This window comes from Saccharomyces mikatae (genome assembly GCF_947241705.1).
Source record: "Saccharomyces mikatae IFO 1815 strain IFO1815 genome assembly, chromosome: 10".
NCBI classification, from domain to species: domain Eukaryota; kingdom Fungi; phylum Ascomycota; class Saccharomycetes; order Saccharomycetales; family Saccharomycetaceae; genus Saccharomyces; species Saccharomyces mikatae.
Window position 1 is genome coordinate 561135 of NC_079265.1, and position 27954 is coordinate 589088.

At 38.7% G+C, this 27954-nt stretch overlaps 20 protein-coding genes across 20 annotated transcripts; 7 read left to right on the top strand and 13 right to left on the bottom strand.

Moving 5' to 3' along the window:
- Nucleotides 1–175: 175 nt before the first annotated feature.
- YAE1 (Yae1p) lies at nt 176–598 on the bottom strand (the record flags this gene model as incomplete). The annotated part of the gene is made up of 1 exon (XM_056223588.1): nt 176–598. One exon carries the CDS (start codon nt 596–598, stop codon nt 176–178), a length of 423 nt encoding a protein of 140 aa, XP_056077590.1.
- A 196-nt stretch (nt 599–794) lies between these two features.
- On the top strand, nt 795–1856 carry RFC2 (replication factor C subunit 2; the record flags this gene model as incomplete). The annotated part of the gene is made up of 1 exon (XM_056223589.1): nt 795–1856. The coding sequence occupies one exon, from the start codon at nt 795–797 to the stop codon at nt 1854–1856; it is 1062 nt and encodes a 353-aa protein (XP_056077591.1).
- A 93-nt stretch (nt 1857–1949) lies between these two features.
- Nucleotides 1950–2543, bottom strand: HAM1 (nucleoside triphosphate pyrophosphohydrolase HAM1; the record flags this gene model as incomplete). Its single annotated transcript, XM_056223590.1, has 1 exon — nt 1950–2543. One exon carries the CDS (start codon nt 2541–2543, stop codon nt 1950–1952), a length of 594 nt encoding a protein of 197 aa, XP_056077592.1.
- Nucleotides 2544–2759: 216 nt separating this feature from the next.
- On the bottom strand, nt 2760–3737 carry LIA1 (deoxyhypusine monooxygenase; the record flags this gene model as incomplete). Its single annotated transcript, XM_056223591.1, has 1 exon — nt 2760–3737. The coding sequence occupies one exon, from the start codon at nt 3735–3737 to the stop codon at nt 2760–2762; it is 978 nt and encodes a 325-aa protein (XP_056077593.1).
- A 358-nt stretch (nt 3738–4095) lies between these two features.
- NPA3 (GTPase NPA3) lies at nt 4096–5271 on the bottom strand (the record flags this gene model as incomplete). Its single annotated transcript, XM_056223592.1, has 1 exon — nt 4096–5271. One exon carries the CDS (start codon nt 5269–5271, stop codon nt 4096–4098), a length of 1176 nt encoding a protein of 391 aa, XP_056077594.1.
- Nucleotides 5272–5488: 217 nt separating this feature from the next.
- OPI3 (bifunctional phosphatidyl-N-methylethanolamine N-methyltransferase/phosphatidyl-N-dimethylethanolamine N-methyltransferase) lies at nt 5489–6109 on the bottom strand (the record flags this gene model as incomplete). The annotated part of the gene is made up of 1 exon (XM_056223593.1): nt 5489–6109. The coding sequence occupies one exon, from the start codon at nt 6107–6109 to the stop codon at nt 5489–5491; it is 621 nt and encodes a 206-aa protein (XP_056077595.1).
- A 251-nt stretch (nt 6110–6360) lies between these two features.
- Nucleotides 6361–6927, top strand: MOG1 (Ran GTPase-binding protein MOG1; the record flags this gene model as incomplete). The annotated part of the gene is made up of 1 exon (XM_056223594.1): nt 6361–6927. One exon carries the CDS (start codon nt 6361–6363, stop codon nt 6925–6927), a length of 567 nt encoding a protein of 188 aa, XP_056077596.1.
- Nucleotides 6928–7140: 213 nt separating this feature from the next.
- HOC1 (alpha-1,6-mannosyltransferase) lies at nt 7141–8331 on the top strand (the record flags this gene model as incomplete). The annotated part of the gene is made up of 1 exon (XM_056223595.1): nt 7141–8331. One exon carries the CDS (start codon nt 7141–7143, stop codon nt 8329–8331), a length of 1191 nt encoding a protein of 396 aa, XP_056077597.1.
- Nucleotides 8332–8519: 188 nt separating this feature from the next.
- Nucleotides 8520–9767, bottom strand: CDC11 (septin CDC11; the record flags this gene model as incomplete). Its single annotated transcript, XM_056223596.1, has 1 exon — nt 8520–9767. The coding sequence occupies one exon, from the start codon at nt 9765–9767 to the stop codon at nt 8520–8522; it is 1248 nt and encodes a 415-aa protein (XP_056077598.1).
- Nucleotides 9768–10425: 658 nt separating this feature from the next.
- Nucleotides 10426–11361, bottom strand: MIR1 (Mir1p; the record flags this gene model as incomplete). Its single annotated transcript, XM_056223597.1, has 1 exon — nt 10426–11361. One exon carries the CDS (start codon nt 11359–11361, stop codon nt 10426–10428), a length of 936 nt encoding a protein of 311 aa, XP_056077599.1.
- A 716-nt stretch (nt 11362–12077) lies between these two features.
- Nucleotides 12078–13391, top strand: BNA2 (dioxygenase BNA2; the record flags this gene model as incomplete). The annotated part of the gene is made up of 1 exon (XM_056223599.1): nt 12078–13391. One exon carries the CDS (start codon nt 12078–12080, stop codon nt 13389–13391), a length of 1314 nt encoding a protein of 437 aa, XP_056077600.1.
- A 203-nt stretch (nt 13392–13594) lies between these two features.
- Nucleotides 13595–14779, bottom strand: AIM24 (Aim24p; the record flags this gene model as incomplete). Its single annotated transcript, XM_056223600.1, has 1 exon — nt 13595–14779. The coding sequence occupies one exon, from the start codon at nt 14777–14779 to the stop codon at nt 13595–13597; it is 1185 nt and encodes a 394-aa protein (XP_056077601.1).
- Nucleotides 14780–15082: 303 nt separating this feature from the next.
- EAF6 (Eaf6p) lies at nt 15083–15424 on the bottom strand (the record flags this gene model as incomplete). Its single annotated transcript, XM_056223601.1, has 1 exon — nt 15083–15424. The coding sequence occupies one exon, from the start codon at nt 15422–15424 to the stop codon at nt 15083–15085; it is 342 nt and encodes a 113-aa protein (XP_056077602.1).
- Nucleotides 15425–15799: 375 nt separating this feature from the next.
- Nucleotides 15800–16711, bottom strand: ACF4 (Acf4p; the record flags this gene model as incomplete). Its single annotated transcript, XM_056223602.1, has 1 exon — nt 15800–16711. The coding sequence occupies one exon, from the start codon at nt 16709–16711 to the stop codon at nt 15800–15802; it is 912 nt and encodes a 303-aa protein (XP_056077603.1).
- A 186-nt stretch (nt 16712–16897) lies between these two features.
- SMKI10G2760 (uncharacterized protein) lies at nt 16898–18178 on the top strand (the record flags this gene model as incomplete). The annotated part of the gene is made up of 1 exon (XM_056223603.1): nt 16898–18178. One exon carries the CDS (start codon nt 16898–16900, stop codon nt 18176–18178), a length of 1281 nt encoding a protein of 426 aa, XP_056077604.1.
- A 96-nt stretch (nt 18179–18274) lies between these two features.
- TMH11 (Tmh11p) lies at nt 18275–18592 on the bottom strand (the record flags this gene model as incomplete). Its single annotated transcript, XM_056223604.1, has 1 exon — nt 18275–18592. One exon carries the CDS (start codon nt 18590–18592, stop codon nt 18275–18277), a length of 318 nt encoding a protein of 105 aa, XP_056077605.1.
- Nucleotides 18593–19210: 618 nt separating this feature from the next.
- STE18 (Ste18p) lies at nt 19211–19534 on the top strand (the record flags this gene model as incomplete). Its single annotated transcript, XM_056223605.1, has 1 exon — nt 19211–19534. The coding sequence occupies one exon, from the start codon at nt 19211–19213 to the stop codon at nt 19532–19534; it is 324 nt and encodes a 107-aa protein (XP_056077606.1).
- A 100-nt stretch (nt 19535–19634) lies between these two features.
- Nucleotides 19635–20513, bottom strand: EMC2 (Emc2p; the record flags this gene model as incomplete). Its single annotated transcript, XM_056223606.1, has 1 exon — nt 19635–20513. One exon carries the CDS (start codon nt 20511–20513, stop codon nt 19635–19637), a length of 879 nt encoding a protein of 292 aa, XP_056077607.1.
- Nucleotides 20514–20871: 358 nt separating this feature from the next.
- BIR1 (survivin) lies at nt 20872–23739 on the top strand (the record flags this gene model as incomplete). Its single annotated transcript, XM_056223607.1, has 1 exon — nt 20872–23739. The coding sequence occupies one exon, from the start codon at nt 20872–20874 to the stop codon at nt 23737–23739; it is 2868 nt and encodes a 955-aa protein (XP_056077608.1).
- Nucleotides 23740–24037: 298 nt separating this feature from the next.
- Nucleotides 24038–27493, bottom strand: GRR1 (SCF ubiquitin ligase complex subunit GRR1; the record flags this gene model as incomplete). The annotated part of the gene is made up of 1 exon (XM_056223608.1): nt 24038–27493. The coding sequence occupies one exon, from the start codon at nt 27491–27493 to the stop codon at nt 24038–24040; it is 3456 nt and encodes a 1151-aa protein (XP_056077609.1).
- Nucleotides 27494–27954: the final 461 nt, after the last annotated feature.

Here is a 27954-nt window from a genome sequence, read left to right on the forward strand (position 1 = left end):
ATTTAAGTTTTTATCTCTTGTTTTTATCTACTATTTATTTTTTCTGTATCATGCATTTGTATACATAAGTAAGTATTGTGTATTATTGTTATTTTGTGTTGAACTGTCTACAGTGTAAAAAGGAAGGGGGGGGGGGGTATAAACTTGTGAAGCTGACCTGGGTGCAAAGAGTCGATTAAACAGGAGATACATGGTACTTTTCACAATAAATATTAGCAATATCTGTCCATTTTGTTATTAGTGGATGTTTTTTTTGCAAATCGAAGTTTTGATCAAATATTGACTTGCTAAGCACCTTATTAATACGTAATTCTTTCTGAGCGTCGAGGTATGCCTTACTGAGCTCTTCGTCTTCATTGCCAAAACGTGTGCATAGACCAAGTAAAATACCCATAATTGCACCAACTTGTCTTCCCAACTTGGCGCCAGTGGGAAAACCATCATTGAAACCTTCTTGCAGCTTCTCTTCTTTGGAACTCACTATTCCGTCTAAATAACCTCTTTTGTTATGCTTTTCTCTTAGTTTCACTAAATCTTGAGATCCTTCAGTTTCAATATCGCTATCTGATGCCCATACATCACCCCAAGTATTTAACATAGCTCTATATACTCATACTGTTCCTTTTAAATCTATCTTAATATGAAACCTCACTCATCGATATTTTTGAGTTTTTCGTCTCGCTCATTTCAAAACTAATCAAAAAGTAACTCAGACAAACATGCCAAATGCTCGAAAAGAAATAACATAAAAGAATAGCTAGCAATACTAAGGAAGGCGTCTACAATCAATTCCAATGTTTGAAGGGTTTGGTCCAAATAAGAAACGTAAAACGTCGAAGTTAGCCACAGAGCAATCTTTAGCACAACAACCTTGGGTTGAAAAATACAGGCCTAAAAACCTAGATGAAGTGACAGCTCAGGATCATGCGGTTACAGTTTTGAAAAAAACCTTAAAGTCAGCTAACCTACCACATATGTTGTTTTATGGCCCCCCAGGAACAGGTAAAACGTCCACCATATTAGCACTGACTAAAGAACTATATGGTCCAGAATTGATGAAGTCAAGAATACTAGAATTGAATGCTTCTGACGAACGTGGTATCTCTATTGTGAGAGAGAAAGTAAAAAACTTCGCAAGATTGACAGTATCTAAGCCTAGCAAACATGACTTGGAGAACTATCCATGTCCACCATATAAGATAATTATCCTTGATGAAGCCGATTCAATGACAGCTGACGCACAAAGTGCACTGCGTAGAACTATGGAAACATATTCAGGTGTAACGAGGTTCTGTTTGATTTGTAATTATGTCACAAGAATTATTGACCCGTTAGCATCACGTTGTTCCAAATTTAGATTCAAAGCTCTAGATGCAAACAACGCCATTGACCGTTTAAGATACATCAGCGAGCAAGAAAATGTTAACTGTGAAGACGGAGTACTGGAAGGAATCTTGGACATCTCAGCAGGTGACTTAAGGAGAGGTATTACGTTATTACAATCTGCTTCCAAAAGAGCACAATATTTGGGCGATGGTAAAAACATAACTTCGGCACAAGTAGAAGAATTAGCTGGCGTGGTACCTCATGAAATTCTAATAGAAATTATTAATAAAGTCAAAAGTGGTGATTTTGATGAAATTAATAAATACGTGAATACCTTCATGAAGAGTGGTTGGTCTGCTGCTTCAGTAGTAAACCAATTGCATGAATATTACATCACCAACGATAGTTTTGATACGAATTTCAAGAATCAAATATCATGGTTACTGTTCACTACAGATTCTAAGTTGAACAATGGTACGAACGAGCACATCCAATTATTGAACTTACTAGTTAAAATATCTCAACTCTAATATGCAGGCATCTTTATATAGTATCATATAGAGGCAACATAAAGTGATAATAAAAAAAATCTATCTATAATCCTCATCTTCAAGGTAGCACTACTAAAAGTCGTTTTGGTACAAATACTCTTTGAATTGAGCGAAGGCTTTACCACGATGAGAAATAGCATTCTTTGCATCCTTGGTCATTTCCGCATATGTCAAACCATTGCTATCAAAGGGTTCGAAGATTGAATCCCAGCCGAATGTGGTTGGACCCCGGCTTGAGACTATTCTACCCTTTGTAATTCCTTGAAAGAAGTGATATTCACCCTGGGAATCCGCAAAGCAAATGGTGGTAACAGCCTCGGCTTTTTTATTTTCGAAAGGTTCCAACATTTTAACAATCTTATCCAATCCCATACTCTTTAAAAACCATTTGATGTAAGCGCCTGGTAAGCCATTAAACTCGTCAAAGCTTAATGCAGTGTCTTCTACGAACACCGGTTTACCCTCTCCCAAGGCGGCAACAGCTTGCTTACCCTTGGCTAACGCAATCGCTTTCAGATCGGTGTCCTGCAATTCTTCAAGGTCTAATGCTTCGTTGACTAAATGAATGGTTTTATCGTTACTATCAACATCCTGCGTTAAGATTGACTGCACTTCCTTTAATTTGTTGGCGTTACCAGTGACAAACACGATTTCGTTGTTATTCATACTGTTGCTGTTCTCTTTTGTATGTATATGTGTGCCTCTCTTGCCTTCGATGCAAAAACTGAAAGCTGAGAGAAGTTTGAGATAATTTTGACAATAAATAATTTTTTGTTATCTGATATATTTGTATATATAAGATGTGGCGGGTTCTGAAAAATATAAAATACAAGGCTACATAAATGATTGTTATTATTATTCGTATTAATGATGCTAATACTTTTAATTAGCAGTTGGAGCGTATTCTAGTTCGTTACTGTTTTCATAATCGTACATGTCTAGGGCAACGATACAAGATTCTCTGACAACATCAACTTCATCGTTAAGGTACGATTTCAAGACGTTGACAACTTCTGGAGATGCAATGGCACCCAAGGCTTCAGCCGCTTCGTGCCTAACCATTGGAGCTTCTTCCTTTCTGCCCAAAACTTCAATCAAACTTGGAACAGCAGCGGGACTACCTATTTGACCAAAAACGTAGGCAATTTCATGCTTGAAAAGAGAAGATTCTGCACTGAAACCAGTAGCTAAGGCCAAGACTGCTTCATCAGTACCGATATCCCTCAGTCTGAACATAGCCCTGTACCTTTGGAACAAAGGTTGTTTAGGGTCATTCAATAGGGCCTGTAGTTCCGGGATACTAGCATCTTTGTCCAATGGTAGAGGTGGAGCTGGATCAATGCTTGAATATAAGGATTGCTGCAAGCTTTCCTTATCTTTGGCACCACCATGGGTCCAGTTAATTCTATTGATGGCCAATTCACAGGTTTCTCTAACAGCAACATGTGGATCCTCTTTAGCAGCTCTATTTAAGTCATCCAAGGAATTCTTGTCACCCAGGGCACCTAAAGCCTCAGCAGCTTCATGCCTCACCATTGGTTCTTGATTTTGGTCCAACATAACTTGTCTTAGAGTTGGAGCAGCGTCCAAATTCTTGGTTTGGCCCAAAACGTACGCGACTTCATGCTTCAACAACTCAGACTTATCGTTGACAAAGGATTCGGCAATGTATTCAATAGCCTTCTTGGCTTCTTCTGGCTTAGTGGCAAATTCTTCAGCAACTGTCTTCAAGTTGAAAAGAGCTCTAAACCTGTTGGCCAGCACAGTTTTGCCGGACTTGTTAACTAAGATATCTCTTAGTTGTTCTAAAGTACATTCATCGACGTTTTCTTGGAAATGCTTTTCAAAGTTGGTGGACATTGTTTTTTTTTCTTTCTTGCGTGCGTATTTAGCAAAAACTATCACTTATGGAAATGAAATGTAGACCTATTGTCAGATACACACGTATATCTACTACATTTACCTTATGTAATTTATATGATAAAAACTTTTCAGCTCATCGAGAAAATTTTTCCTTTTTCCCACGCAGAAATAAAAAAAAAAAATTTCTTTTTCAGTTTCTCACTGCATTCTACGGGGATTTCTGTGGGAGGGACCAGCTCTATTGTTCGAAAGGTAATAAACATGAGAGTTTATCTGACGTTCGTATTTGCAATTCAATTGTCTTTTTTTTCTGCGGGTCGAACGATCACCGAGCCAAAGGATCATACGTAGTTATTTAGTTTCTAATATACTTAGCGATATTTTCCGCAGTTTCGCTACTGGCCGTTTTTCCTACTTGCTGCATAGCTTCCTGGTATCTTCTTTGGAGGTCTGGAGCCGAGTTCTCGTTGACCTCGCCTTTGGTTCTTTCTTCGCCTGGGAATGTATATTCCCTCTCAACGCCTTCGTCCTCATCCCTATCTACAAGGCCATCATTGGCATCCTCTTCAAGATCACTGATGGCATCTATGCTGTCGTTGTCGTTGTCACTGGCGGTTTTGTTTGCAGCAGGGCCGTTCTTGTCGTTTAGACCGAGGTCCTTCATCAGCCCATTCAATGATTTTTGCTTTCTCATCTCTTCCTTCTTCTTTTTTAGGTTCAAAGCTTTTTCACGTTCTTGCTTATAGTATTGGTCATATTCATCAACCTTCTTATCTACACATTGCATAAATTCGTCAAATCCGTCGCCGGTGAAGCTGGAGACACCCACGACATCGAGTTGAGAATAGAATTCTTCTAGCATTAGCGACATCGAGTTGACTAATGAGCTCATGTAGCCGGAACCTAGCCCATTATCACCATTTAAGTCTTGATCATCCTTGATGGCTGCTTGGAAACTTTCAAAATCTGTCATCCACTCCTTAGCAAAATCTGCCTTGCACACATCGGTCTTGTTAAAAACAACAATCATGGGTAGCTTGGTCTTATACAGAATAGAACAGGCATATAGCATGTTACTCATGAATGTGGTTGGAGACGAGTTTCTAGGTGTATCCACGATATATGCAATCACTGTGGGAAAGCTGGAGGCAAAAGATTCGGTGATAATCGCACCAGATGCGCTCCAAACAAAACATTCAATCTGCCCCGGGGTGTCGATGATACAGTTTTCAAACTTGTCCCGTTTCTGTTCCACCAACTTGATCACTTGATCAATCTTGGTACTGAATAGGTTTAGACTGGTGACGATGGCACCGTTGGGTCCTAACTGGTAGTTCTCCATCACTTTCTTGTACTTGATCGAGTCTCTGATATCAATGTTGGCACCATATGGGACTCTCAACACTGCAGGATCGAGATTGATTACGTATGGTGGGGTCTTCTCTGCTCTCAAGTGGGAATTCAACCTCTGCATGAACGTTGTTTTGCCGGATCCGGCCATCCCAATACATATAATCGTACTCAAAGTCATTCTTATCGTGTTCTTGGTACTCCTTGAGCGTTGAAAATAAATATATATGTATATGTACGTTTGTCTTTGTACACTATACGCTCTCAGTGTTCCTAGCTAAATAGAGCATCGCATTAAAATTTTTCTCCATTTCCGCGAAGAAATTGCTTATAGAGCTATAGAGGGAAATAGTAATTATATAGGCTTCTCAACATGATAAAATACACACAAAGACCGCTTACACATTCTTTTTGGCCTTGTCACGGTTAGCATAGATCATGGCGGTGAACGGCTCTTCCCAACGGAGAGCAATCTTGTACATGAAGTAAACTAGGGCAGAAACAACCAATCCGGCAGGCTTTCCCTTGTAGAGGGCCATACCCAGGAAGGACAAAGTAGAACCCTGGTACATGGGGTTGTCGGACACATTGAAGGGGAAGCCAGTGACTCTCTCGTCCATGAGAATGCCGAAGTAGTCACCCAAGTACGTACCTGTAATGCCAAGTTTGTACATGGAACTCAAAACAAGCACTTGGCCCACAACAAAGAGGGCCACGCCCAGCTTGGTCCAGTTTCCCCCAGTGATCAAAGAACACGTAGACTGTTCACGCAATGCAGACTCGTATATCATGTCTCTGATGATACCTAAAGAAAAAATGGTAGCTGCCAACATGTAGCAGCCCTTTTTGGCCCCACCACACATCTTGGTAAGAGAATGCGTATGATATTCGATCCTGGCAACGATGTTCCAGAAGATAGGGTTGAACATCGTACATATGATGGCCAACTGAAATTTGGAAGATTGGAAATCGACACTGTGGACGAGTTGCTGGATGATTTCTTGCACTGACTCCTTCATCTTTGGACTACGTTATTCTTGCTGTCTCCAGTTCCTGTTTGTAATCTTTCCAACTGGAAGCTACTGTTCTAAAGTTGTGCTTTTCTTATAAAGATCCCTTATTCAGTGGATATTGCAGTGGTAGTGAATAGAAAGCAACGATGCATGTGTGGGTTTGCATATGAAGATTGAAAAGAGCCTCTTGTATTTTGTAACCGGTGTAACTTTCCACATGCACTCTCAATGCCACCTACCCTGGTCATCAAGGAAGGATGAGCAACAAGGAAGTCGAGTTATACGGGGGTGCCATCACTACGGTTGTTCCACCCGGGTTTATGGACGCTTCTACTCTGAGAGAGGTTCCTGATACGCAAGAGGTATACGTCAATTCCCGTCGCGATACAGAAGAATTTGGAGATGGGCTATCCACCAACGAAAGCATCATCGTGGATCTATTGGAAACAGTCGCCAAGAACGATTTGACGGAGGCTTGGAAGTTCCATGTGGAGGACCTCACCGAAATGAACGGAACCACCAAGTGGGAAGCTTTGCAAGAAGACATTATCGAGCAAGGGACTAAGCTTACCGGACTCGTTATGGAAGTGGCAAACAAGTGGGGGAAACAAGATTTGGCACAGACTGTTGTCATTGCCGTGGCGTTGATCAGGCTGTCCCAGTTTGATACGGATGTGGTCATCTCCATCAATGTACCTTTGACGAAGGAGGAGGCCTCGCAAGCAAGCACTAAAGAAGTGCCTCCAAGATGCCATGATGTCTACCGGTTGTTGCAAGAAATGGTTGAGAAGTTCCACATTGTAGATGCCTCACTCTTTGCATGAGCTGTCTAAAAAATTCAGTAATATATAATATCACCTTTTTTAGTACCAGTATATAGCGTAGGATACATGTTTTTTCCGATAAGTATAACAACTTTTCCTAACAGCGAAGAAAAGTGAAAAAAAGAACAGTAAACATACTTGACAAATTTTCTTTTATTTTTGAACGTTTTATCACAAAGAATAGTAACTGTATTGGGGAAACGGTGGAGAACGATGAGCAAGACAACAAAAAGGGCCTCCAGTATTAGGAGATTGATGGTGTTCGCAATAATAGCCCTCATCTCTTTGGCGTTGGCAATTAGATATCTATTTCGCAGCTCCAATGCTACTGATTTACAGAAAATCCTACAGAACTTGCCTAAAGAGATTTCTCAGAGCATCAATAGTGCCAACAAAATTCAAAACTCTGATTCTGATTTAGTTCAACATTTTGAGAGTTTAGCCCAGGAAATCAGACATCAACAGGAAGTTCAAGCAAAGCAGTTTGATAAACAACGTAGGATCCTGGAAAAAAAGATTCAAGAACTCAAACAAACTCCACCGGAGGCTACACTGAGAGAACGTATAGCCATGACTTTTCCGTACGATTCGCATGCTAAGTTCCCGGCATTCATTTGGCAAACGTGGTCCAATGACGAAGGCCCTGAACATGTTCAAGATATAAAGGGTATGTGGGAAAGTAAGAACCCTGGCTTTGCACATGAGGTGCTGAACCATGACGTAATAAATGCGCTAGTACATCACTACTTCCACTCTATACCGGAAATTCTAGAGACTTACGAGGCTCTACCATCGATAATTTTAAAGATTGATTTTTTCAAATACTTAATTTTGTTGGTACATGGAGGTGTTTATGCAGACATCGATACTTTTCCCGTTCAACCAATTCCCAACTGGATTCCTGAAGAGTTGTCACCATCCGATATTGGGTTAATAATAGGTGTTGAGGAAGACGCTCAAAGAGCAGATTGGAGAACCAAGTATATCAGAAGACTTCAGTTCGGCACGTGGATTATACAAGCTAAACCCGGCCATCCTGTATTGAGAGAGATTGTATCTCAAATCATCGAGACCACTTTACAGAGAAAGAGGGACGACCAACTGAATATTAACCTAAGAAATGATTTGAACATTATGAGCTGGACAGGTTCTGGGTTATGGACTGATACAATTTTTACATATTTCAATGATTTTATGAGGAGTGGGATTAGAGAGAAGGTTACATGGAAGCTGTTCCACGACCTAAACCAACCAAAATTGTTAAGTGATATTCTAGTCTTCCCAAAATTCTCGTTTAACTGCCCAAACCAAATCGATAATGATGATCCGCACAAAAAACTCTACTTTATCACCCATTTGGCTACACAATTTTGGAAAAATACGCCGAAGGTGGAGCAAAAGTAAATACACCTAAACATTTTTTTGAAAAGGAACTTGTTTTCTAATTATTTTTTGATTATTTTCACCATTTTTACCTTGAAGAAAGGAAACAAAATAATACACTAGATATGTTTACTTATGTATGTATGCCCCTCTCTTTATATATGTATATGTGGAGGAAGAAGAAGTAAATAGGAGAGCAAAAAGTGGGTTCATTCTTCCTGTTTGATTTTAGCCTCTTTTTCCAACCTGGCTTCGATCTCTCTTAATTCCTTTTCTCTTTGCAACAGTTCTTGTCTTTTCAACAGCAATTCTTGCTGCACTCTTTCCTCGAATGCCTTTAATCGCTCTTCTTCTAACCGTATTTGCTCTTCACGTGTCATGTAAGTTTCATTATTTTCACCAGTGTTTTGCCCATGCACATCGGATGTTGGGTTGAGAACGTCGTCGCTAATCTTATTGCTTTGCTTGAAAGGATTTGTGTTTCTCCTTGTTGTGGTGGACGAAGACGATGAGCCATTCAATTTTGTAAGGTTAGGACGTATTGATTCTGCAGCAACCGATTCACCGGATAATGCCTCAGTTCTATATCTTTCGTATAATATTTCATGCGTATAATTTTTCAAGTCATTCAAATGAGAGATCAATAATGCATTTCTCAAAATGACAAAATCTGAAATAGACGAATCTTCCACATCTAATATTCCCCACGGATATTTTCTACCACGAATTGTTCCAACATCTCCTCCCATTTCGTAAACTTCGTTAGACCCAATAATGGCAAAAGGTAAAAGTGTACGCAGATACATGTTGGTTTCATAATCCTCGTCTGAAATTTCATCTTCATCGAAGGGAAAATTATAAATGGGCAAATTCCATCTATCAACATCCTCCATGATTAACTTTTTATTCAGTTTCAGTTCATCTCTTGTCAATGAGTCGGATTTACTGATCACGGGGATGATGTTAACCAAGGACCCCAATTGCCTGATAAATTCCACATCAATCTCTTTTAAACCATGGCCAGTTGGGTTTATTAGATAGAGGCAACAATGAACCCTGCCGTCCTTGAATCTTGGGTTTCTTCTCACACGACTTTCTTCCAATAAGATCTCATCATATTGATGACGAATATAGTCAGAAATTATCTCAAAGGATGGTGAATTGTCTAGAGAATCGCCAAATCCCGGAGTATCGATGATATTAAGTTGAATCTTAACACCTTCATCATCTTCCAATTCCACGGTTTCCTCTCTCAATTGCAGATCTATTTCTGTGGATGTATCTGTGGGCAATAGGATTGTCGTCGAAGTGTCTACGACTTGCTGGCCGCACAGAGTGTTTATAAAGGTTGATCGGCCAGAGCCGGACTGGCCCACGATCATCACAGTGAAGGTGATACCTCTCTTCAAATGCTTTCTTTTTCTTAGCGCAGAAGACGCGTCAATTATTCCAGACATGACTGCTGATTAGCGATTTGAGTTTTGTGTCGATTAATTTTTTTAATAGACCCCGAATCCTGTCACCAATACGATATTTCTGACTGTTTATCTCTTGATCAAGTACTTCCTTTGTTTATTCTTTTTCTTAATGTTAAAAGGCGGAAAAATGAAGAAAATTGGCGATGCAGAGATCGGGTAACGAATCAGCAAAGTAATGATAATAAAGTCCTTCTAATACCATATTCACAGCTATCTTTGAGAATGCCAGACTAGATAAGGAAGTTTATTAAGAGTTTAGTGAGAGGTGTGAAGACTAGTACATTGCGAATATCATCTGAGCGCGTCATCATCTTTACGTATTCATATAGAACAATTCAATGAATTACGAGTTCAAGGGATGGATCATCTCCCCAGGCGATAGAAAATAAAATAATTAAACATATATATATACATGAAAAGGCGCCATATACACGTATATTATTTTACAAATATTCGGGCTTGCGTAAAGTCGACGAATACATGGAGTAAGAATACTAGTGGTCGAATAGAGTACATTTTAAACAGGTTATATTCATTATTTTATCTGTGTGGACTCTTTCTTAGAATATGAAAAAAAAAAAGGGCTCAGAAGGCTCAGAGGAGAGAATATATATGCATGTATCAATCAAGACCATTTTTAATGACCACCACCGCCAATTTCAATGGTTGGTGGACAGCCCAAAGTACTCTTCAAAGAACCATAAATACCGAATTGCAAGGAAGTTAAAGTACCGACCATGACCAAACGAGTAGGCAACCCAGCAAAGGAGCCAAAGAACCCTAATTGTTTGGCCAATTGCGCCAACAATCCAACGGTGGATTGGCCAGGTGCCTTCTTAGCCTTGTTGACCTTGGACAATAAAGTGTCTGCTGGTTGGGAGACAATAGCAGCGGCCAACCCAGCAGTCAAACCAGAAAGCAAATTCAACAAAGTAGTAGAAGTGGAGGATAGTTTTTCCTTTGGACCGGCAAACCCGTAGTAGAATTCAGAGGCACGTTCAAAGACCAAGAATTTAGCGATGTTGTAAGGAATTTGCTTGAATAAGATCGGAGTGAACCCACTGTAAAAAGAACCGACACCTTCCTCTTTCAAAATTCTGGAAAACCCTCCGACCAGTCCGTTGGCGAACTGAGGTTGGGAGACCAATCTAATTCTAGTAGCTTCTAGAGGACATAAAGCAATGTCTGCCAAGAATTCGGCCATGGCAGCGGACCCCATGTAAACGGAGTTCTTGTAGTGAGAGGCAGTATCATAGCCCAACGTGTCAATGAAGAACTTCTTGAACACTTCGTAACCACCGAACTTGAAGGCACCTTGGATGGAGTAGCCCAGCAACGTGGGGCCAAACCCAGTCAACAACGCACCAGCACCTTCACCAGCGATGATTTGCTTGAAAGAGCCAACCATACCCTTGTTGTACACGGTAGGTTCCAGTTGAATTCTGGTCTTAACAACATCGATGGGAACCATACTGGAATGAGTGGACCCGCACCCGATGGCGCCGGCTAGGGCAAATTTCATGTAGTCGGAGACAGAGTACTGTGGAATAACAGGAGCAGCAGACAGAGACATGGTTGGATGAGACGTTTCGATCTATGTAGTTCTTCTTCTTGCAGATCAGTGTCTTATTTGTCTTAGAACTTGTAGATAAAAAGATCGAGAAGATAGATCGCACTTAAAAATCTTCTCGAAACGGGCCGCGGCCGGGCATAGGACCCGTTCTCGCCGCTGATTGGCTGGAATTCGCTGGACAGAGTTGCAGCTGCTGCTGGTTTACCTATGGCAAAACACTAGAGAGAGAAGTTGCGATGCTGCAACTGCAGCATCGCAACTTCTCTCTCAAAATACAGTACTTTCTGCATTATCTGAGACAGACAGGCGTTTGATCAGAGAGCAATAGCCTACCTCGGTGACAATACTCTACGTAAAACGTAAAACACATCTTCCAGATAAATCGTAGAGATTATACTCAGTTTCGTACAGGCCATGTAAATGCTGGGACATTTTCCAGCACCCAGGTTTCGTGCCAGGCTCTTGTGCTGCTTCAGTGTTGTAATGCAAATCTCTTTCGGTAGCGGCCTTTTTTTTATTTTTTTCTCTATGGGCTGACGCTGTCACTTTTCCAACGTCGCTCCGAGGCAAAAAAGCCACCGTCAGATATAATTACTGTCACACACACTAGATGTTCATCCATCTTTAACATATATAAGGCGAAAATAAAAGAAAGAGTCAACGCCGATAGGAACAACACTTTAACTAGCGGGTCACAGACACTACATAGAACAAAAATGAGACCATTACCAGTACTAAAAGAATACCGCATATCGTCAGACCATGGGTTTTTAGACGACCGGTTACCCTTGGCCAGATTAAGCAGCAATAAATACATGAAATGGGAAGAAATCGTTGCCAAACTACCCTCTCTTTTGCAAGAGGGAAGCAAGGTGCGGACAGTTATTGATGAGCTGGAAGTCTTGGACTTGGACGACAGCATTTTAGGCGAGGTCAGGGAGCTCAGAAGAGCGTATTCCATTTTGGGGTTTATGGCGCATGCTTATATTTGGGCGAGCGGAACTCCCCAGGATGTGCTACCGGAGTGTATTGCAAGACCACTGTTGGAGACAGCGAATATTTTGGGGCTTCCCCCATTAGCTACGTATTCCTCGTTGGTGTTATGGAACTTCAAAATGGCCGACGAGTGCAAGAAAACGGAAGCTGGGTGTTTGGACTTGGAAAATATTACCACTATAAACACATTTACGGGGACCGTGGACGAAAGTTGGTTTTATCTGGTGAGCGTGCGGTTTGAAAAAATCGGCAGCGCTTGTTTAAACCATGGCCTGGAAGTATTGAGTGCCATTAGAAACGGTGATAAAGAGGATGCAGCAGTGGTAAACGGGTTGGAGAAATTGGCTGCAACCATTGAAAGGTTATCGAAAGCGTTGATGGAAATGGAGGTCAAGTGCGACCCAAATGTGTTTTATTTTAAGATAAGACCTTTTTTGGCCGGATGGACTAATATGTCGCATATGGGGTTGCCGCAAGGTGTTAAGTATGGGACCGAAGGTAAGTATCAGATCTTTTCTGGCGGGTCCAATGCGCAAAGCTCGTTGATACAGACACTGGATATCCTTTTGGGTGTGAAACACACTGCGAATGCTGCGCATTCTTCCAAAGGAAAGAGCAAGGTCAACTATTTAGATGAAATGAAAAAATATATGCCAAGAGAACACCGCGAATTTCTTTACCATCTGGCATCGGTGTGTAATATTCGAGAATATGTCTCCCTTAACCCTTCTAATCGGCCTTTGCAAGAAGCCTACGGTCATTGCATTTCCAAGTTGAAAACTTTTAGAGACAACCATATTCAGATTGTGACCAAGTACATTATTTTGCCCTCGAATTCGAAGCAATGTGCCTCCAACAAATCGGGTGTGTTGAGTCCAATCGAGCCCAATACCAAGGCGATTAATTGCTCGGGAGCCAAAGTCGCTTCGGCCAAGACTATTGGAACCGGTGGTACCAGATTGATGCCGTTCTTAAAACAGTGCAGAGACGAAACTATTGCGACCGTGGAAACCAAAAACGAGAACAAAAATTGACATTATACAGTTTATAAACACCTCCCTTTTCTCTTCGTTGATGTAGAAGCTCCTCAACTCGGAGCTTTTCTGTTGTTCTTCTCAATCATAATTATATATATATGCATATATATACGTATGTGCTGTGTGGAACATACTGCCTTTCATCAGTTTCTTTATATATATAAACAAGGTGTGTCAGAAAGATGCTATAAACAACTTTTTTATGTGAACTTCGGCGTACTTTGAAAATCAACCTTCCCATTTTGAGAGACCGTCGCAATAAACAATGAGGGCCTGTTGGCAAGGTTAATGATTTTAGAATTAACATCATTAACAATTGTTTCTTTTAAATCGACATGGTTTTCACTTCCACTGGCCTTTTTGACGTGACCCTTGCGAGTTAGTTTAGTTAGAATATTATCTTCAGATGTTTTCATTTCATGAGTTTGAATCAAGATTGTTCTTGGACCCTTCACCTTCATGAAGTACGAGTCGATACCGTAAATGTATCGTTTTTCATATTGGTTTCGGAACCAACAGCCCATTCTTTTGAGAAATCGAACAGTGTGTCCATAAGCGGATTTTATCGTTTGGTTCTTGATGAACTTAAGTACTACCTTTTCATTACTTTTATCTCCTATGTACGCGGCATCTATGTGTAACTCTTGCCGCTCCACCGAATTCGCAATGTCTAATTGACTTTGGCCGTTGATTGCCAAAAGGTTTCTAGAATTGACCAGTATGTTGTCACTCTCGTCAATCAACTCAATTGAATAAACCGATCCGCCTCCACATACCAACACGTTTCCTCTCCCATTCAAAATTTGAAATTTCCGTGGAAGTCGTGACTTTGCTTGGCTGGAAGTCCATGACCTTGGCGTGGGAATGATAGGCGATTTGATTTCCAGACTGGAGTTTTGTTCAAATGCGATTATTGCATCTTTGCCAAAAACATTCCAATCCTTTGTCCCGGTTAAGTTCAGTACAGACAAACTTCTCGAAGAATCGAAAGATCTTCTCCAAGCTTGAAAGTTTGGAGCAGCCAGAATTTCCAAACTGGATGATCCAATAATTCTGTGAAACAACGAAGATTTGAATGAACGGAATTTAATCAAGTTTGACCAAAAATTGAGCCATTTATAGGAAAGGGAGAGATGGTTCAAATTGTGGATGGACACTAAACAATCCTTTTTGATACAAATGGGAATATCCGGTTGCACAGTTATGGATGCAATTTTACCATTGTCATCTACCAACTTGAAATTGGAAGTGGCAATATCCTTGCTTAGCTCCTCAATGTATGTCTTCTCTCTAGCCACGATATTGCTATCTATCTTGGCCGCTTGTGGGCTTAAAAGAGAAATTGATCTCTGCCAAACTCGCGTATTCACCCTTGAACTTATCATGGTGGGTTATTACTCTTTTGCGTATATCTTTCTGTTTCCTTATATTTGTATACTCGCCAGCCAATAAAAATAATTGGAAGCACCGGACACTTGAAATTTTGCCCTTATTAATGAATTACTATGAAAATACCTTTGTAATTTAAGTATATATATATATATGTATATATGTATGTACGGAAAAAATGAGAATCAAATAAATGTCTAATAGGTATGAACTTGAATCCCCCTTAAAACGATCATGTTCTTTTAACTAGACGCCTCACAGCAATAGAGTAAAACAAATATCAACGTAGTGCACTTGCATTAATCATTCTGCGATTGACTGTGCTGCTGTTTCACGTATGTTGAGCTGCTTAAGGAGAATATACGGTCATTATTATTAAATGCAGAATCTGCATGGCTATGATGTGATTTGGAGAAGGTATCAAACCCTTTTATGATATTACCGGAATAGTGCGATTTTGACCCGTGAGATCCACCGTGTCCAGAATGATTGTTGTTGCTATTATGAGAAAAATATTCAGTCTCCTTATCATATATTTCTTGTTGTAAGCTGTCGAACGTATCTTCCTGTTGTCTCCTATCTTGAAGGGACTTTTTTAGTTCCGCTTTCAGTGCTTCATAACGTTTTAGTTCATCAGTCATTTTTTTCTGTGTTGATGTTGTTGATAGGAGCAAGGAAATAATGGAAGATTGTTTGTGGTGATGATGCTTACCGCTTGAAGATAAGTACTTCCTCTAAATTACTGTATTTCCGTTGCAGCTATATCTCGTTTTGGTTTTGATCAACCACATAAGTACATCATTCAAGAACTTGGGTCCATCGTCACATGGAAGGTTTTTTCAAGAATAATAATAGAATTAAGTAAAAAAAAGTTACAGTATCATTAATCGGGCATAAAAAGAAAGGCAGCTACATAGTAAAATGCATAACTTGGACTGAGTAATGTTTGTATTGATGTTAGTTAAAATAGTACACACAATGTCTTCTAAAAACGCATATTTAGCACCTTTCATTTGCTACCTTTTAAACAAATGAATGGGTATGTCACCCATGGGTTCAAACTCTTCATCATCCTCGTCTTCACTGCGTACTTCATCGTACTCATAACCCAGATTTTCCTTTATGTAATAATTATCTTTCTTACTTTTCTTCTTCTCCAAGAGATCGTCGAATTCTTCCTCTTCCATATTCATCTGGTTGAATTTGTTAAGTATTCTTTGTAGGAATGGTGTATTATCTTCAGTAGTGGCAGTTGTGTTTATGGTCTTTCGAGCGTTTCTTGACGGTAATGGAGGAGGTGCTGATGCCAAATTTGATTCTGAACTACGGCAGGGAGAAATGTTTGACGTACGTTGCGATCGATTGGGAGAAAGATTTGGTCTACGATTGGGTAAAGTGCTATTCATACTGGCGTTGACATTACGATTGGCCTTGTTAAAAAAATCGTTTATACTCTTTTTACTCTTGAGCATATTTGGTGAATTATTTACGTCTACAAGTGTTTGTTGGATTTTTTTGGTGAAAGTGGAAAGGTATTCATTTGTGTTCAGATTACCTAATTTCTGTTGGTCGTTTTGAGGCAATGTATTTTTGAACTGTAATTCTAGTTGTTTTAGTTCTTTTTGAGCAACTTCCAACTTGAAATTCAATTCATTGATCTCTCTGTGTTTTGTGGCTAGTTTATATATTAAATCTTGGTCGGTTGAAATTGGGCTTGCATGTTCGCTGACGGGTGATTGATTTGTGGTGACTCTTTGCGGACTTGCTATTGGTAGAGAAAGTATCTTAGGTTTCAACGGCGTAGTTACTCTTGGTGATTGTGATCCAGACTGAACTGGGTGTTGCGGCTGATCTTGAGAATGTTTATCAACGATGGATAATTTATGTAGTTCAATTGGCTGACTAATTACGCGCTGGTCTTCAGACATGACTTTAAGATGGTCTTATTGATGTCTTTTGTATAATTTGACTTGCTTCCTAAGGTTGCTTCAACGTATTGTTTTCCTGCTCTGAAAAAGCTACGATAAATACTAAAAACGAAAAGCTGTAACAGCATGCTTCAAGAAAGCTTATAAGAAAATAAGAAAGTCTAGCAAGGCATCGCATACTTAACGATGGATATCGATATAGGACGTTATTTTAAAGAGAAGCATTATGATGACAAATTGCTAGACTTCATCAGGTTCGACGTCAAAACACCTAAAAAGACTAAATATAAACTACAAATGTCTACGGCGAAGGATGAAGAAAGTTTACGATTACAAAGATTCTACCAGTTGGGAATAGATTTGAAACTAAAATATACCAAGCGGAAGTTATTGAAGAAGCAGGGACGGATCAAGAATGCTACTGAGGAGTTATTGCAGTTAGCTAATGAACAATTGAAACTATTCAACAGAATTGTAGAAAGAGAGACCAATTGGATAATTTACCCACTATGGGTGATGGCTAAACAATTGATTTGCCTGTCAAACCAATCGAGTGAGCTCAATAAAGATTCAATAGAAGAGTGTGGGCGTACCATCCACAGAAGTTTCACCATATGCCTCAATGATAGAAATCCAAGATTAAATGAAAACAAAAAAATTGGGTGTTATATGTTTGCCAATCTAGAATTTTCCATCTATCATCACTTAAACAATAAAGATATGATTAAAAATTTAGTTAAAGTCCTTGAGAGCAGAGTGAATGCCCATGATATCCCCCCACTGAATAAAAGTTTGGCAATTGAACATAAGTCACAGGTAGTGTTATATAACTATTATCTGGGCCACTACTACGGATGTCTAGAGAATGACCACGAACGTGGGTTTTTACACTTAAATGATGCACTACTGCAATGCCCAGTATTATATGTGGAATCCACGGGCAAGTTCGTCCTACAGTACCAAATGGAGAAGATAGTAACACTACTAGTTCCGCTCGCGCTTTTGACTAAGAGATTGTATCCGTGCTGGGATCATCCGGTAATCGCTGGTATAATTACTGGAAGTAAAAGCTTGAGCCAACTTTACCCGACATTAGTGCGTAGTGTAATTACAGGGAACTTGTCATTGTATGATGTTACCACTTCTAATAATGAAAGATTCTTCCTTAAGCAAGGTTTGCATATCGCCATTACATTGCTTCGAGAAGTAGTTTTTACTCGGCTGGTACAGCGATGTTGGCAATGGGGCAATGATAGAAAAAGCATCATGCCCTTAAGGATCCTGCTGGCTATAAATCAACAGCATAACTCTGTCGATGAGGATGAGGAAGAGCAATTAAACGCGCTGGAGTGTCGTCTAGCAAGTGCTATAGCAAATGGGCTGTTACGTGCCTACCTTTCTCACTCTAACCGTTGCATCGTCTTTAGTAAGAAAGAACCTTTTCCCCATGAAAATGATACAAAATAGTTAAAAACAAACGAATCGAAAAAAGTTTCATTTATAGAAAGAATATTGTACTACACATATATGTAGATGTATATATCTCACGGTTTTTTTATTTTTTCATGGATAAAATTCTTTGTATTTGTTATAGTAGTAGTAACTGCCAAGTCCACCCAAGGCCGTCAAGACGATTGGGACAGGTTTAGTGAATCTGGAAGGCATACCTCTGATAATACCTGCACCAAGTAACAAAGATGATGCACCTAATGCGGTTTCTAACCCGCCATCTCTGTTCATATGTAACAAGTATCCGGCAATACCGTAAACACTGCCGAACACTAATCCAGATACTAAAGATGGAATAGAGCCCTTACGGTAGTACCCCATGAGACCACCTGTCGTGGTCAAAATGCTCAATGCGTATGCTGGATGTTCCATAGTAATCTACTGCTCTAAACTTTCGTTCTAGTTTTGTACCTTTCTCAATTCACCAACTTCATTGCACCAGCTACCCCTTCTCATTAAATGTCCCTTTTTCATCAACCCGTAAGGCGCGATACGCCAAAAACTATCAACCTCTCTACAATAGGTCAAATGAACGGTAATACATCCCTCATTACATGAAAATATTGAGGAACAAACAAATTTTCATAACCAACAATCGCTATCGCTATCGCTGGCACACTCAGCAGAACCTTTTCATGAGTTGCAGCAGTTCTCCGCGTAGTCTTGAATAAAGTCCAACAAGAACTACTGAAAAACGACGAAGAATATTTGGCGTGTTTGTTTTTTTACTCAACGGTAGTTTCGAGGTTGCATATAATCCGGTGGACTGGCGTTAAAGTTAGAAGTCCACTTCACTTCTTCATTGTATTCTGTCTTATCAACATCCGTAAATCAATTCTTGATACCCGGCTCGGCTCGTTGATATTTGTTTCATTCTTTAGTAAAACTGATGCAATATTTAACAAGCAGTACGTGGACACTCTGCTTTATAGTAGCACTTCTAACTTCATTGAGAAACAATAAAGACAGAACTACTTAACAGCTCTAGCAATGTCTGTACTTCAAGATTCACCACGGCTGCAAAAACCTCAGGAGCAACAGCAGCAGCAGCTTTCGCTGAAGATAAAACAATTGAAGTTAAAAAGAATCAATGAACTAAATAATAAATTGAGAAAAGAACTCAGTCGTGAAAGAATTACCGCATCGAACGCTTGTCTTACGATAATAAACTATACCTCGAATACAAAAGACTACGCTTTGCCAGAACTATGGGGCTATCCCACGACAGGATCAAACCATTTCAGAGAGGGTTTAAAAAATCAAAAAAATAGTCAGATGTCACATTCAAATAATGTTTGCTGTACGATTATGTAACGATAGTAGTAGAAGTGAGGGAAGAACAAAAAATATGCTATTTGATATCGATTTTTCGCTTTTTACTTTCTCTATTTTTCTATTTTTTGGCTTTTTTTCATCATATACTATTTAAAACTAATTCAGCCGTGATCTTATCTTTATTGTTGGACTTCGTGGAGACTTCCTTTAACTTAGATGTGGATAGTTTGATTAGATCATTTTGTTTACCGCGTCCCATTCTGTTAGAAATGACGTAAACCAATGCCCACCCTTTTAAGTATAGTTCGCTTAATTCCACACTTCTTAAAGCGTTTTTCAACGCTTTGTTCAAAAGGTCGTCTTTTACTTGCTTCTTGCTATGCAGAGCCTCGTAGTATAGAGTCTCACTTAGTTTACCAAAACAATCATAATTGAATGGTGTGATACACAGAACCTGTTCCAAACAATAACGGGCTTTTTCAAATTGACCCATTTCAAAATAAATCTCGCTGGAGTACCACCACAGCTCGGCATCAAGGGGAAATTTATCTGTAAGAGCCACTAATTCTTTAAGGATACCCTCTTGGCTCAATTCCCTGCAGCTTGCCTTAATTGCTATTAGTTTCTTGGCAATGGAGACGTAAGTAACGAAATCTGTTTCATACTCTAGATCATCTTTCAACAGATTTTCCAGGTACTCAATAGCGCCTTTATCGTCACCATTTATTTGCAATAAGGTGGCTTTCATGATTACCATCTTATACGAGGTTTCACCAAGACGGTCTCTTAGTGTATTGTATATGACTTGCGCATCAACATCTTGGTTCCGGTATACCAATACATAAAAAAGCATTTCCATTAAGAAAAAATAATTGACCTCTGTCAGTGCAGAGTCCCCACTTTTCATGTAGATTTTTAATTCATTTTCTAGTTTCAGTAATTGTTCCGGATTGAATTGAGTATACGCTTTGGTATTCATAATCACTAAAAGTTTTTCTCTAACCAAATCCTTCAACATCTTTTTTTTGCTTCTCTATGTCTTTCTTCGTTTCAATATTTTTCAATGCCCTCCATTCATGCAGGCCTACTTATACAGGTTACGATCCCAATCTATTTTATATATATAATTTACTAACCAACGCTTTTGATATATCACGCGAGACGAATATTAACCATTTAATATCACCTACTAATACATACATATGTAGTCATCTAAACGTTCAGCATCAACAGAATTAAGTTACGGTTGTTCCACATTACCTTCAGGTTAATCAAGGTTGTATTTCCATTATTGAAGGTCTTCCTTGAAGCTCTTACCGTGTTTGCTAAGAAACGTAACGTTTCAGGACTCCCCAGTTGTTGTACCTAATGGAATTATGAATGATCAAATAGATAAAATGGAGAATCGATATACTATGACCAAACTGGAAGATAGATTTAAAACCTTCCAAGATGGTGTTATGCTTGACAGAAAAAAGTTGAGATGGAGTTTTAAAGTCATTCCGTATCAGGCAATGGCCAAGCTTGGATTTTACTTCGATCCAGTGGTAGATCCAAAGACGTCTAAATTGAGGAAAGACTCTGTGGGATGTTGTTATTGCCGCCATCGAACATATGATATAAGAGAATGCAGATCCAAAAGGAAAGATGTTCTTGAAACGCTGAGTAATATTATGAGGAAACACCTGACTGATTCGAATAGTAAACAAGCATGCCTTTTGATCTACCTGCGAAATAAGCTATTGACGGATCATTGCTTTCATATGGGAGTCTCAGACTGGAAAAATGACAAGTATTTTAGCAACCCAGATAGTGAAAACGTAGTTAGCTTGAGAAAATTTACTTTTGAGAATAACTGGCCTCACAATGACGCCCAAAACGCACACCAACTTGATATAAAAAACATGGTTGACGCGGGACTCGTACGCTATAACTTCAGTGTAGAAGGATTAAGCAATCCAAACATGGATAAGACGCTCATGAATGACTCCTGTTATTGTATTTATTGCAAACAGCTTTTGCAAGGTTGGTCCATTCATGATGATCCGGTGAAACGACATTATGAGGTTTCTAAAAATGGAGATTGTTACTTCTTCCAAACGCGTAACCGATTTGAAAAGAAAAGATATGGCAAGACCAGTATTATTGACGCTTCAGAGACTAGCATTAAAAATGATGAGATCATCGCTACACTTGATGAAAAGAGGGAAGAAGATGTGATGGTAGTAAAAAGCACATCTCAAAGGCAGGATATCTTATCTCGTTCTCCTTCATCTAGCATTGGTCCTCCAATTGATTATGATAATCGGTCGAATAATTCGGTTATTCAACACAATACGGGTGTTCTTAGGGGAACAAAAGGCGGGCATGGAAAACAGGTTAATGTGGAAGAAAAAGAACAGATTAATTCAGAGGGTGTGGGCACATTCTTGGAGGGGCAGAGTATCACCCGTGATATATCATTGGATGAAAACGATACTTTGTTTATGCCTTCTACCAAGAAAGTTAAACGTCCAAATGCTGATTTGACTCAATTATCATCTCCTATAAGAAAGAGAAGGAAGTTCAAAAGAATATCCCCTAGAAAAATCTATGATGATGATGGTAGCGACCTTGATAATAATACTAACGGGACAGAAAGCAAAGATAAAGATTTAGTAATAGATTTTACAAGCCACATCATCAAAACTAGAGACGTCGGGAGAAAAAATGCTATTTTAGATGACAGTACAGATGAATTTAGTTTCAGTAACCAAGGACATAGTACCTTTGACATACCTATACCGACTTCATCACATTTACTCAGGGGCATAGATTCTGATAATAATATTGTTACACAGGAGGATATTATTGGTGTGAAGATAGATACAAAAGGAGAATCGTTCAAAGAGGGTAGTTGTTCTGTTAAAACTGAGGAAGATGTAAAAGTCAGCGGTATAAAACCCATTGATAATACCAAAAATGCTAATATTCTTATAAAAGTGCCAACTATAGATCGGAAGTTAGATGAAGTTAATACAGGTACGTGCTCCTTCAGTGTAACTTCAGAGCCGTTAGAGACACATGGGTTAAGCGGAAATAACTTTGAGAAGGTAGAAGCACGTATAGAAAACTCTCAATACAAAAACGATGCAACAATACGGAAATCTTCAGATACATTTCATTCTGGTAAATTGTGTAGTATTTCCAGTAAAATTACCACAACACCAAAAGGGAAATCGAGTGTGAGTGACTGCGAGACATCTGATGTATTCCTAATCAAAAGAATTCCTGCAGAAGGTCATTCTGAACCAAAGAAAAAGTTAGAAGAACCAGAAAGCTTACCATTAAATGGAAGAACTGTTGCAACGCTAAGAAAACTGGATAATATTAACATAGATGTAAACTTATCGGCATCTGATTTTTCAATCTCATCGCACTCTGAGCAATCGTCTAAAAGTTCAAGCGCTATCTCAACACCAATAGCAAGTCCTAAAATAAACTACACACGCAGCATACGTGCAGTCAAGGAGCTCTCTGGCGTTGAAAAAGAAATTTTCTATGACAAAGGTTTAAGTAATAATCATGAAAGTATGAAAACACACGAAGATGCACCTGTGAAGAATGAAACACTAGATGATGAGGTACCATTTTTTGAGACTGGTACACCAATTTCATCTCAAGAAAACAAGTCAAAAAAGTTATTTGACGAAGAATTTTTGGATAAGTGTTTGGATGTGCCTATTGACACATCAACGGTGGAGATTAGAAATGTTCATAAGACTACATCTCGGTCGATCCCACCAATCACTAACAATTCGATGTCCGCCACAGAGTTTCAGCCAGATTTTCCACGCATAGAAGAACAAAGAAAGGAAATAAACACAAATCTGGTGAAGGAGGAGGGCAGAGTAGGGGAAGCGGATGCAGGAGAATGGTTTGGAATTGATGAAAATAGGCTTCTTGTAAAAAACTACTTCCATGATTTATTGAAGTATATAAACAACAATGACGCTACGTTGGCTAATGACAAAGATGGAGATCTCGCCTTTTTAATTAAGCAAATGCCCAATGAAGAGTTGGAAATGACGTTTAACAGTTGGGTGGATCTGAAAGTGCAATCTATCAAACGTGAGTTTATAGATGATTGTGATAAGAAGTTGAATATATTGAGAAGTAATTACTATACCGCTACCACCTATGTTGAAAATTTGGAAGACGATGACGAACTAATAAAGATTGCCAAGAAAATGGGTATTTTATAGCTAGCTTTACCGTCGTACTGGCCAAAAGTTTGTATTCTTTATAATAAGAGATCTATATACGAAGTGCTTGGTTGCATTGTAGATATCAACAAAGAAACTGTTGATATGATTTCTCTAGTGGACAATGAACATTATGTAAAGTAATCAATATTGCAAGTATGAAGAGCACATGTGAAGAATGAAAGGTTTCAAAATTAATGCATTATGTATTTATATGTAAGTATAGTGGAATAAGCACCGAGGAGTTGTGAGAATAAAGAGCTTAGTGGAAGTGCAGGTGTTCGGTTAAATGAAAATTTTATAACATCTCTTCATCGGGTGTTCCTGATGCGTCATCCATTTGAGAATCAATGGCAGTGTCAGGTATTGACTCATTTATATTGTTGTTATTGTTGTTTCTAACCATATCTTGATTGCGAAGACCCATTTGAAGGCTTCTCATTTGATCTGGTGATATTTGCATTCTATTGCCAAACTGCCGCCAAAAGTTTGGGTTTTCTGTTTCATTATCATCATTACCGCTATTAGTATCATTGCTATTTGCATCATTTACTTCAGCTTCCGGTACGATAAGTTCGCCATTGTTAGCGTTTCTGTTAACATTATTCTCATTATTGTTATTCCATGCTGACCTTTGATGTGCTATTAATAATTCTCTTTGCCTGGTTAACAATGTTATGTTATCTTTCAGATATAATCTCAAAACTACAGTAGAGAGCTTGTACTTTTGAACTACCATAACGAATTTGTCAATAAATAAAAGTCGCCATATTAAAAGCCCTTTCTGGTAATCTGTATTGCCCGATTCCTGAACTGTTTTTTGTACTAAACAAATTTGTCTATTCAATTCAATCATCTGCATATATGTTTGAGTCATTTCATGAAGTAAAAATCCAGTAAACTGGAATTGGACTCTTACCAAACTAGCAACGTTCACCTCAAAATCATCAATATGGTCATTCAGTTCATGAAACTTCCTTACAATATGACACATTTCATTATTGATTTCACGATTCACACCGGGCGCCACAATATATTCCTGGTCATCGTTCGCATCGCTGAATGGATCTTCACAAAATGCCTTGTTTACTTGCAGCAAAAGTGAGTTAACTTCTTCAGAGCTCATTCTAATGCCATCAAAATTATTGAGATACCAGCTGAAAACTTCATCTATTTGTTCAAAATTGATATTCTGGAAAAGAAAATCGTTATTTAGACCGTTGATTTGGTTTAATCCTGTAGCAGCTATAATTGCAGCAGAATCTTGATTCAAATCAGTTATTATTCTTCGAAGAGCATCTTCAAGTGTTTCACCGTTAAAAATTAAATTTTTGGATCTGATATACTTTGTCAGAACATCGTTTACGTCAGCATGTGGTCCAAACGCAGGTGAGGTCAGATTGACTAAATAATGACGAAGTTTATGTACGCCTTTCCCTGAAAATACGCAAAATATTTGGCGTTGATTTTCACTAAAGTCGGAAGGTGCCGGCCTGCAATACATGGTTATATCGGGACGTAAAAATGATGGAACAGCAGTCAAGGACAAGTGTGAAAGTCTGGGACAGGACATTAGTAACTCATATATCGGATATATTGTTAAATTGGAACAGTACGATAAATGTACCCTTTCTAAAGTATCGTTTCTGCCTCGCAATGAAACCATATTCAACAACCCTTCATCGGTCATTTGTGTACACTTCACAAGGCCGATTCTCTTCAACTTTGGTAAATCTGCTAATTCATAGAGGGTCCTATTAGTTAAATTTGTACAACAGGCAAAATCAACGTATTGTATTCTTGTACATGAATGAAATAGTTCTCTTACCCCATTATCAGTGATATTGAAACAGTGACCGAAATGCACCGTCTGTAAGTTCTTACCCAGCTTAGATAACTGGAACAGCGATGCATCTGTAATTCGGCTACACTTGCCCAGAAAAACATTGCGTAATTTAGGGGCCAGATTGACAATTCTTTCAATGGTTTTATCAGTAATATTTTCACACCCAGAAAGATCAATTAATCTCAAAGAGGGCATATCATCAACCACTTTGGAAAGCTCTTGAAAAATATTATCCGTTATATTAGTATTATGGGTTATTCTAAATTCCCTTAGTTGGACTAGCTTAGTGAGAAGTTTTAATAAACTAGAATCCGTGACATTTGGACTTAATGTTATGTCAACCTCTACAAGCAAGGGACACCTGTTGGCCAATAGTTCTACTAATTCGTCGTTCATGTTATTGTTTCCTGTGATTTTTATTCTTTTCAACATCGGAGAGTGAATTATGAAATTCCGTAGCGAATCTAAGGTGACGTTTCTCGCCTGAGGAACGTAAAAACCTTGTACTCTGGGACAATATGTTGCCAAGGTGTTAAACACATCATCGGAAACGTCCTTTATTCCAGTGATATCCACACTTTGAAGAAATTTGCATCCCTTGAGTACCGCCGATATAGGTATGCTGGTGATATGTTTGCAAAACACTAGGGTTAACCTCTCCAAATTCTCACAGCCGACAAAATAATTAAGCTCTGTATCATGCATATAATCACCGACGAAAGAGAAATTTAACCTTTTGATCATTAAGCGGTAGTTGAAAACAGTTTCATTGGAAGTTAATCTCATTGTCCTTAAAAATAAATCTAACTGGCTTTTCTTGTTTATATGTGGTCTATAATAGAGTATTTTCACAATAATTTCGGCCCACAATTTGGAAACAGTAAGAAATTTTACAATATCATATTTTTGGTTAAGTTTATCTAGTATTAAGTGTAATATTTCCGACGGTAGCATGTTTAACGCAAAGATGGATGTTCTTTGAGTCATGCCTGTCGAAATGTTTTGACTTGATTGGTTAGACAGCACGTTATTGATAAATTGCCTCGAATATCTAGAAAGATCTTGTAATCCTTCCTTTAAATCAGAAGATTCATTAGTATCTATGGATTTTATCCAAACGATAAAATTATCCGTAGGATTCTCCACTTGTTGGCCTCTTAGTTTCGAATGGCAGTATGCATATAATGACTTTTTGTACTCTTCTATAATCGTTAATATCTTTAACCTTAGATTTCTAATTTCCATGTTTTCCGTCTCTAATGCCCTTAGCCTCATTCTTTGTAATTTATGCAAATAGCTAATTGCTTGTGGAGAATTGTCGATACGTAGTTCTTTCAATTTAAGATTGTCCAACTCGATTTCGTTCAGTATCTTTTTTCTTCGCTTTTCTATGACAATCAGAAACTCCTGAATTTTCTTTCCTACTATTAGTTTAAATTCGTGGATCTGTTTCCGTTCTTCTTCTGGCAAATTAGGCAATAATCGATTGAGTTGATCTATTTGGACATTGACACCATTCATAAGGTTTGTGTTTACAGTGTTTATATCGATCCCACTTAATGCAGTTGTTTGTTGTTGGGGTTGAAATGTCAACGAATAACGTTGATTTAGCAGTTGTCCGTCGCTACTGGGTAAGAATGTTTCCCGTTGAATACTATCAAATCTAAATATATTGTTTAATGTTTGATTGTTAGTTTCGTTTGCATTTCTATCCGGAATTGCTGTTTCTCTAGTTCGGGATGGCATTTGTGGTCTTATGTTATTATTGTTGTTGCTACTGCCGTTGATGTTGCTGTTGTTGTCAAAATCTTCACTAATATTCAGCCATGCTTGAGGACCCAAATTTGAATGAACATTAGGTGAGTTCAGCCTATTGCTGTCATCATTGCTGTTATTATCTTGATCCATTATGTGTCTTTCTCAGTATGAGAAAACCGCAGGACTGTTTGGTTACTACTGGAAATAAGCAGCGTACCAGAATCTATGAAAGGTGTTGAGATTTTACACGACTGTAGGTTTAAATCCAATGTCTCAAGTTTTTGGGGTTCACTGTTAGTTGGACACAAGTTCGCTTTCGATAATCAAAAGCCCGACTGCAAAAAGAACGATTAGATGAAAACGGATTACTGTATAAATCCGGACAACTGGGGAGTATAAACAAAAGAGAGTAACACACAGGCAGAATTAAATCTGGGGTTATGTATTTTTGCTGTACCTTTAATGGTAACCTTACCATTTCACCGACATTATTAAAAGGGCAAATTTTAAAATAAGTTCCTCTTTCAGGGAAGTTCAATTTTCGGGTAACCTAGATGAGGAGGAAAAGCAAGTAACGCTCATTAATAAATGTAGTCTCAGCACATCTTTGG